General features: G+C 34.0%; 1 protein-coding gene across 1 annotated transcript; it reads right to left on the reverse strand.

Moving 5' to 3' along the window:
• Nucleotides 1–800: 800 nt before the first annotated feature.
• LOC147405111 (gamma carbonic anhydrase 1, mitochondrial-like) lies at nt 801–8,023 on the reverse strand. Its single transcript, XM_086441254.1, has 5 exons — nt 7,788–8,023; nt 4,535–4,678; nt 2,519–2,644; nt 2,284–2,435; nt 801–1,390 (listed from the first exon to the last, which is right to left on the reverse strand). Exons 1-5 carry the CDS (start codon nt 7,900–7,902, stop codon nt 1,112–1,114), a joined length of 816 nt encoding a protein of 271 aa, XP_086297380.1. The 5' UTR covers nt 7,903–8,023; the 3' UTR covers nt 801–1,111.
• Nucleotides 8,024–10,179: the final 2,156 nt, after the last annotated feature.

Below are 10,179 nucleotides of genomic sequence, written 5' to 3' on the forward strand. Positions count from 1 at the left end.
TCAAAGTATGGGTCACTCTGAATTTTTCTAGAAAACATTTTTGGTTAACGTGATTTACAAGAAAATATTTTACAGCAAGTGTACCTTTAAAAGCAAATATGTACTCACTTTCAATAACGTTGAAGAGGAGCAAAATTCGATTAGCAGATCCCAAGTCTTTGAGATAAGACTTGGTAGATTAGTAGCTATAGTTCCTATAAAGAAAAAATAACTTATCAGAATATTTTGTTAAGAGCCAACACATTTTCCAAAAAATTACATGAGACAAATACAGAGGCTTAGATTAAATTGTCTCAATGTATAATTTAGATTCCATTTAAAATACTAAGCTTGCAAGAGAAAGGCTTCATAACTCGTACTAGAGCTCGTACCAGTGTTCTTGTTCTATAACCTACTCGACCACTCCTTCAACATTTTCCAGTCTTTGATTTCCCCAAGTAACTCCTATCTCTGTTCTTGGAGGAGGTTCAAGGAGATGGAATCACAAAGAAAAATAGGAGTTTTTGGCTAGAGGATTTATTTTATAGGTATCATCTAAATCATTTTCTATTGGTCTGACAGAGAAGACCAAAGTCCCTCTAATCAGCATGGGTGGTTTAATCATTAAACAATTGAGCTACTATTGCCACACCAACTCCCATATAAATCACCAAAGAAATGCACACAGTTGGTTTGGCATTAGTAAAAATTGGTGTGGCAATAGCAACTTTCTTAAATAAACAACAGCACTCACACTTTCTCAAGAAAAATATATATATATAATTAAGGGGCACTTCACAATAGTTGACCACAAGATCTAATTACTACTAACAACATTCCCATTAATTGGAAAATAAAGATATTGGGTACAGGGAATGAAGGAAAAAGGAAAAAAGAAATAAAATCTAACCGTTCCAATGCAATATAATTTTTCTCTTCAAAATAGAGTTTCTTATGAGAACCAGAATGAAAGAGGAGACCCAGATCAATTCCAAGCACACAACTGGAACCCCAAAAATTATTGGGAAAGAGAATAACCTACTCGGCATAAACTGCTCCGCACAACAACAAATAACCCTTCACATCAAACCTCATAAGAAAGCGGGATTACCTATCTCGAGAAAATTTCACTTTAAGCAGCCTTTGGTGCTTTATCTGGTAAGATATTATCGGGAATGATAAGTTCTGGAGGCACTTCACGAACAACACCCAGCATTGAATCATACTCCTCGTCTCGATGAGCAAACTTCTTACGTAACATTTTCTCAAATTCGATCTCATCGAAAGCCTTTGCATTCTCAGCTGCGTGAGCTTCTGCTAAGTTAGAGTAATTGGTTGCCGATTGAGAGATGAACGCCATCTCTTCTTCCGTGAGCTTCCTCAGGAACTTAGCTGGATTACCTCCCCAGACCTGTGGTATTAAAGTGTTTTGGAGTCCAATAAAATCATCTCAAGGTCAACATACATGAAGGCCATGGTATGAAATTCAAGCCTAGTTAATGAGGTCTGAACAGGCCATGAATACCTCGCTCACTCTCGTGACTTTTCAGACAGCAATAGTGCAATACTCAAGTATGGGAGAGAAGATGGGGAGAAACTATCCTCACTTAACATGCTACATGAGGTTTAAGACCTATTCATTTTGCATTTATAGATTAATGTGATGGGGGCGTTTTACTCTCTCTCAAAGAGCAAGTTTTTGATGATTGATCCAACAGGCCTTATCGAGAGAATAGGGGTGAGAGTAAGATGTTCAGGATTTTACTGGTTCCTATCTACGATTTAACACGATTTTAACAGTTGTCGATTAAATCATATGATTTTTCAAAAAATTGCCAAGTTATTGGAAAAAAAAAAAACTCTTTTTTAAAAATCATGATTAATCATATGATTTAATCAACAATTTTTTTTTAAACAATCACAGATTATTTTTATTTTTAGCATTTTGTGTTATTTTATCATTTATTACATGAAATACATATTTTTTACTTAATTTTTTATATATTAAATTTATCCGATGTTTTTTCCTGATTTTAGTGAATTTTTCCCAAATCCCAACTATGTCACTATGGATACAAGCATGTACACAATGTGCAAGCAAGAGAGGATCATGAACTAAGTTTATGAAGGTTTAGGATTTTCAAGCAATCCAGATCAGTGTTAATGAAGTGGAAGATTAATTAGATCATTTATGGAGATTAAAACCATTTTTTTTTTGGATAGATTGATTTGAAATAATCATATTGTCATTTTGGGTATAAAAAAAAACACAATGTTCTTTTGAGAGAAGTGTTTCTGACAAACCTCCCCAAATGGTATCCTAGTATTCTGCCTCACAAGGGCTCCAGCAGCGACCATGGCATTTTTCTCAACAACCACTCCATCGAGCAAGGTAGCCCCCATACCAACAAAGGCCTCATCCTCAACAGTACAACCATGTAAGACGGCACTGTGACCTGCCCAATTCAAACTCCAAATTGTAACTCAAGTATCTTCGTAAGAATCACAAATGATAAATCAAACGGATCAGATATCTTACCTATAGTAACATTGTCACCTATGATTGTTGGTAAGACCTTTCCACTTAGATTAGATTTTGCTACATGAACGAGGGAATTATCCTGTATATTAGTTCCAGACCCGACACTGATGCTGTTCACATCACCTGCATAGGAAAAAAGACATTTTTATAAGAAATTATTAACACATCAGATGTTATGGATCAAAATTAAACCATGCATCACTGAGTGAAAAAGGAAAATATTGCATATAATTGAAGCCCATGGATTATCGGCATAACTTTATTATACTATGGCTGGAATTTTATTGTTTTGACCTAAAATTTTCGAGGTGAGACCCAATAGTGAACCATATTTAAATCAGGATTCAATCAGATTACCAACTTTGAGTGTTCTACAAAGTCACAGTAAACAGTTCCAACGATGGTAAAAATAATTCAATTTCTAAGATATTTGAGCTACAAAAAATAACAAAGAGGTACTTACCCAAAAAAAAATACACAAAGAGGTCCCCATCAACTGGAGGATCAGATAACTGAGCAGTGGCACTACGGTTACTTCATGGAACAATGTTTGTTATTATTGGTTGCAGAGCAACCACATTGCATCTTCTCCCCGAAATGAAATATTTAAATAAATTGAAACATGATACAAGCTCCCGTTGTCAAAGATAATGAGTTGCACAACACAAGGTCGTTGATGGATTCCCTTGAGGGCAACGTAACAACTTGTGTTATTTTCTAAAGCGGCACATATCTTTTCTATTCTATTTCTAACATTGACAGGCTATGTTGTCTGAATATTTCAAAATGATTGCTGTGTCCTTATTGGATCATAAAATTTTATGTATAAATGACTTCTCCACACCATAAGGGTTCCATATCCTTCCTATATCTTGTGAAACATGTATAAAAATCTCAATGCTAAAACACTCTATACCATTGAGCTTTTTATGGTGCCGAATTTCCAAGTAATGTACATCTTTTATGCCAAGGTCCTTTCAGATATTCAAAGCTGAGTTTAGTATTTGCATTAACAGAGTATTTGTTCAACTCTTTGAATATGTGGATTCTGCTAAGCTCACTGCTCACGTCAAAGTTCAGCTAAACTTTAGATTCTTCATCAACAAAACCTTGTCCCAAAAATTTGGCATCGGCTTAGCGAATCATGTTCCTCCATTAAATTCTATCTAAAGCCATGTCTTCTATTAGTTCAAGTATGCTTATATCCGCACTCACCATCTCAATCCAAATTCTTTTGGGTCTGCTATCCGCTCTTCTAGAACCTTCAACTTGCACATTCTTTCTAACTGGGATTGCTATCGGCCTTCATTACACATGACCAAACTATCTCAATCTACCATCCTTAGTTTATCACATATTGGGACTACTACTAAATTTTTAGTTTTTTACAAATGCATTAATTTTAATTTTATCATTCTTAGTATTTCCACTCATCCATCTCAGCAAGCACATTTCTGCTATGCTCAAACTATGAACATGTTGTTTCTTGATTGCCCAACATTCAACTCCATAAAATATTTCAAATAAATTATATGTTCATTTAGATTATTTAAGTACACTACTCATCAAAAAAAAAAAAAAAAAAAGATTTAACTATACCAGCATAAACTAAATTAGAAAAATTTACATATTCTTGCTTAGATAAGTCTCTCTTTTGAACTCCTAACTTCGTGTCTTTTTAATTAGTTGGAAATGATATCTATTTATACCTAGTAAAAAATCCAGCTTGGGCTATGTATCAACGCAAAAGATAGCGACTACCATTGGCAAAAAATCAGCGAGGTCTGTGTTTCCAAAAGAAACAAAGGCTTAGTTGTGAAGAATCTTAAATATGAATCACAAAATCCAACCATTGGAGAAACCATGATACTTGAGGTATACCAATCTCTCAATGGGAAAAACGACAAAAGCAATGATTACTTCAGAAGAAAATAAACAATTTTCAATAGTTAACAAAAGAAAAAATGTAGCACGAGATAAACATCACTAATTTTTGTTCAAAATGCAACATACCTCTCAAAACGCATCCATACCAAATTGAGGATGCTTGTCCAACCTGAACGTCCCCAATGATGGATGCACTTGGGGCAACAAATGCATTCTTATCAACACTAGGAACTTTGTCAAATACATTCATGAGCGTTCGATGCCTCGATACTAAAATAGAATGAATTTGAGCTAGTCAGATTATATTTATCAAAAAGAGAAAAAAAAATGAAGATGCATATATGTATATAGGCATTTTCAGACCGTAATAAAAGTCATAAAGACAACAAATTTGGCAGTAATAATGAAAATAAAGTAGGAAGAGCCACACTGCACAACTACAAGTTAAACCAACATGTGAGGCTGTTGTGAAATAACATGAGATACATGACTAATGGTGTAATTGGGAAATTGATTGCCCAATATTTGGGGGTTCAGACGATGTTCGCCTTCGGGACCTCAATTAATGATTCAGTTGAGTTTGGGTACCATGATATACATATCTAAGTATTCTCAGTTCATACAAATGCCTTAATAGCCAATAGACTTGATCAGTTAGATCAGATCAATGTCCATCTTTCGAACCCAGTCTGTTCTGGTTAGGTTTGAATTAATAACTACCTGATCCATTGAGACCCCAGTGCACAACACTTGCAAGTATTCTAATGCAGGCTCAATCAGATCTAGGTTCATCTTTTGAACGCAATAAATGATCTGGTTAGGCTTGAATTAACAGCTACCTGATTCCTTAAGACCCCAATGCACAACACTTGCAAGTATATCAATGCACGGCTCAACTGGAATCTCTGGTGCGTAAAATCCTGACCATGAGCCATGATGAGGAAGCTAGCTATGTGGAATTAAGTCAGATTTACAGTTTTAGAGAGCTGCTATTGGCACCCCAACTTTTACTTATTACACCCCAATTTCTTAAATTATTTATCACACCACTATTAAAGATTAAAACACACCATTCTAACATTACAAAGGTTGGGATCAAATTATTATCTAAGCATTACAAAACATTATAACACTTGTTCAAACAATTTCAACAATTGTTTACAATTATGTTTAGTCTCATATAAAATCTTAAACCCAAAAAATAGAAATCTAGAACGAAAGAAAAAAAAAAAAAGAGAGAGAGAGAGAGCTTCTATTGACACCCCAACTTTTGCTTATTGTCAACCATTTACTTTTTTTTTTTTTTAATTGGGTTGTAATAAGTAAAAGTTGGGGTGCCAATAGCACCTCTCTTTTTTTGTTGGTAAGAATAGATGTCAGAACTTTCTGTTTCCAGTGGTTTGCTTCCCAAACAATACCCTTAACCACAAATAAATAAAAGCATTGCAATATGAACTGCAATTTAACATCATATTAGATGAGGCTACATATTTCCTTTAGCACTCGGCAAAGCCTCAATGTTGTCATTCCATGGCAGTCACATGACAAAGGACAATGCTGAAGACTAATCAAGCTGATACTTGGTATTGATGAGTTGATGGTTTGGGCATGTTTTGCCAACTTTTAGGTGGTTTGGAAGTTGTCACTTTTACTTGAACATCCAAGTTATATAGTTGGACTATCCTATAGGACTACCTTGGGTGTTTGTCTAAATGGCCTATCAGACACCAATGGCTAAAGAAGTAGGAAATTAATTAGCTCACAAACTGCATTAGAGGAAATCTACCCTAGCTTTACGATGGGTTGCTAAAAGTACATTCACATCCTATGTTATATGCCACAATCTTGCTAACAAGATCAACACAATACTCAGAAACCGAACAAACCACACCTCATTTCCATGTAACCAATTTTTAATAAAAGCTATAAGAAAGTAGCAAAATTAGGCTCAGCAGAAAAATCATATCATCTGAAAAACATGCAGTTGAGCCTGTTATCTAGACAAAGGTCACACCAAGAATCTCTGCTCAAAGCTGACGGAAGTAACTTAACTAGCTAACAGACTATTCAAATGGAAGGGCTTATTCATTTATTTATTTTGTTAGGTAAAGATACTTTTATTAGAAAAACGGAGGTCGAGATGAACAGTCAACAGAGTACAAAAGGCAGCCAAACCTATCAGAAAAACAAAAAGCCCCAAGCCACAACAACTACTCCATAGCTAAACTACAAACTTCTATCCCACTTTACAAGATAATCTTCAAAGAAAAGACCCCTAAACTCTTCAACTAATTTGCTCAAAAGAAACAACAGAGCTAAAACTAACACATGAGAAGAAAGTAACAGTCAGAGAAAAAGAGTTCTTAGTGGGTCAAGATTGTTGCTATAAGGACATTGCAAGCTACTTTGGAATATCTACCTCTAAAGGGTCGTACTTCTTGATTACTATATTGTTATTTAGGCTTAAGTTTCTATTCCGAAGAATAGTAGCATACTACTAAAAGACACCAACAAAAGTAACGATTATGTCTGGAATACACGTAAATGCTTTAAGACCAGAAAACCTACAAATTCATTCTATCGATGGTTCTACTTTTTACAAGGCTATCATGTTTTTGAAGATCTAAACATGATGTTCCCTTGTTTCTAAAATAGATGAAACCTGTTGTCGACAAAGTATTCAGAAGTGATGTCATTGCCAGAGATTCATAAGTGCCATATTTAATTTGACCAAATTCTAAAAAAAAAAATTAAAATAATAATAATAATAATCACAAAACTTTGAACATGTATCTAGCGATCCAAACTCAACAAACCCTCAATCTAAAATATGACCACTCAATCCACCAAAAATACTAAATACATATTAAAAACAAACCATTTATTTTAATTAAATTTCCCAAACAAAGCCTCAACTACGACACATTCAATCCCTCACTCTAATTCAAAAATTGCAACAAACAATTATCAATTAAGAGACCAACAACTAGACACAATCATTAATCGTCTCTTAACATTCTTACAAAATTATAATAATTCATAAATAAATTCGAAATTTGATCAAGAAGAAACATGATAAATAACAAGAACAGATTTCAACAATCAGACAATTCCTGCTCTTGAAATTTCCAAGAGGATTAGATAATTCCACCCCAAACAAACAAAAAATATTCCAATTAAATAACTTGAGGAATCTGAACAACCAACAATAAGATCACGTAGAAACTCAATTGAAATTTTAATTTCTTTCCAGAACATCCAATAATCCGAAAATAATAAATCAGATTATAAAATGAAATTAGAAATTCGAAACATTAGAAGAAAAAAAATGGATTTTTTAGGGTTTAGAGATTGAAGTGAGGAAAAGTAACATCCGTACATTGCTCTCGAAAGAAATAGTTGCCTTGGAGGCGACAACCGAGACGATCGATGGCTTGGCCAGTCTCACGTATCCAGAATCCAACGGTGTAGATCGCTTTTCCCAACGTTCCCATCTTCTTTTCTACGGCACAGATTTGATCAACCCTGTTTTATTTGTTGGATTTCCTCTCTCTTGTGAGTTGTGAGAGAGCCTCAGAGGACAGAAGAGAAGATCCTAAACCTGTAGGAGTGAGACTGAGTGGCCAATGGAGTTTTGCTCTTTTTTTCTTCCAAAAATTACCAAAAGCTCCTGAGACGAGAAATTAATAGCGAGTTGACTCGTCCAATTGATCTCGTCTTGCAAGAGTCCAATTATTAATTTAGATAATAATAAAAAAAAAATATTGATATATTTGAAGAAGAGTTTCTAATGGCATCCCAACTATTACTTATTACACCCCACTTAAAAATTTTAAAAAAATATGAATGGATATGGATGAGAATAAGTAAAAGTTGGGTTGCCATTAGAGTTTCTCTCAATTTTTTGGGGGGTTAGATTTCTAATTTGAGGTTTTGGATTTAATATGATTTTATGTGCGCCTAGCCCTAATTGTAAACAACTATTGAGATTGTTTGAATGAGTGTAATAATGTTTTGTAATGGTAAGTAGTAACTTGAGGCAAACTTTTGTAATGCTTAAATAGTATGTTTTAATATTTAATTGGGGTGTGATAAATAATTTAAGAAGTTAGGGTGTAATTAGTAAGAATTGGGGTGCCAATAGTAATTATCATAAAGCAATGATTTTTTATAAAACTAAAGTGTACGGAGTTTTCTTCGATATGTACATCTCTCTCCTTTAAGGATTACATGATGAGTAATGATTTTCTAACAAGAAAGATGTGCAGTTGTGTATCCCGAATAAACATATCTATGGTTCCATGTCCATACCACATCAGCCGAGTATCGACTGAGCGAAGAATTTTTGGTTAGAATATCAGCACTCTCACATGATTGTTACATGGTGGTTTTGCTCTGATTTGGTTTGAATGGTCGGATTTTGTTTCTTAGTTGTATTCATTTCTTGATTCTACATCTTTTCATAGAGTAGTGTTGGGATGACACAAATGGAGATACAAAGGTGATAAAATGATGTGGTGTCGTACACATTACCGTAGATGCTTTTCCTTGAGATACGAGTAAAAGTATCTACGGTTATGTGTGTGCCACCACATCGTTTTTGTCACTTTTGTGTCTCGTTTGTCATTGCAGCATTTTTCCTTGTCATACTTATGAGAGAGAGAACGAATAATAATTATTTTCTTTCCTTGATTTTACAAACCTTAATGCATATATTTCTCTCAAAATGGACAATCCCAAAATAGAAAAAAAAAAAAAAAAAAATCCCTTGAGAAAGTAATCTATAATTCCATTGACTCGTACTGGAGTAACCTTAAAATGTACATCGATCCTAACATGTTGATGTACATTTTAATGTTACTTCAGCATTATCCAATTCCATTTTAGTATTTTTTATTTATTTTATTTTATGAATATGGAATTTAGTATACCTAAAAATAAGAACCCCCAAAATAGAATACAATAAATTTATTCAACAATCTCTACCTTGATTTGAATTATATTACTTTGGAGAAAAATAATATATGTCTCACACAAGTCACTACGAACTTTGCATCACCTATGCCCTACATACGACTCTACCTCAAACTTGAATAAACCCGATTCAATCACCTGTATGCTAAAATCGCAAGCAACATTTAATCTTTTTGAACCACCAATTACACACCATCAAATTATCCTGGTCCACCTTGACTCGATCGCACGACTGAAAGCATCTCAATACTTTTTACTAAATAATAAAAAGTATCTTGATATAAATGAGAAAAATTTTAAGGAATGAGGAGTTACCATCTAGTTTAGCTCAATGAATCATAGATAACTTCAAAAATAGATTGGGTTGGTTCACGGGGTAAGAGACTAGGGTAAAGAGTTAGATAACAAATTTCGAAAGATATTAGGCATCAAACCCATCTAATCGAGGTGATCGGTCTTTACTATGATCCAAGAAAATCCTAAGGTCAAGAGACAAAGATTATGGTCCAATTATCATCATTATTTTATGTCAAGACGGTCGAATAAATCCCATGACTTAGATTTTCTAAAACTGAAATTTCATAATTCCTCAAATTCCACATACAATGAGAGAATAAACAATTTGAAAAAGTCAGATGCCCTTTGGCTCATGTGTCAAGTTTATAAAAACGAGTTACAACTAAAAGTGTCACATGCATAAAATTTTTTTATTTGGTAAAAGAAAAAGAAACTTGAGCTAGTTTGCTGGTGTTAGTGCACATCGTAACGTTTGACCAATTTGATAATAATTTGAGCAT

This window comes from Akebia trifoliata, chromosome 4 (assembly GCF_017979445.1).
Source record: "Akebia trifoliata isolate Shusen 1 chromosome 4, ASM1797944v1, whole genome shotgun sequence".
Taxonomy (NCBI): domain Eukaryota; kingdom Viridiplantae; phylum Streptophyta; class Magnoliopsida; order Ranunculales; family Lardizabalaceae; genus Akebia; species Akebia trifoliata.

Coding starts and splice junctions, on each gene's coding strand:
- LOC147405111 (XM_086441254.1), bottom strand. CDS start 7,902: ATGGGAACGTTGGGAAAAGCGATCTACACCGTTGGATTCTGGATACGT. Junction 2,645..4,534: donor GTATGGATGCGTTTTGAGAG/GTATGTTGCATT, acceptor TTTCCTATGCAG/GTGATGTGAACAGCATCAGT. Junction 1,391..2,283: donor CTAGGATACCATTTGGGGAG/GTTTGTCAGAAA, acceptor TTAATACCACAG/GTCTGGGGAGGTAATCCAGC.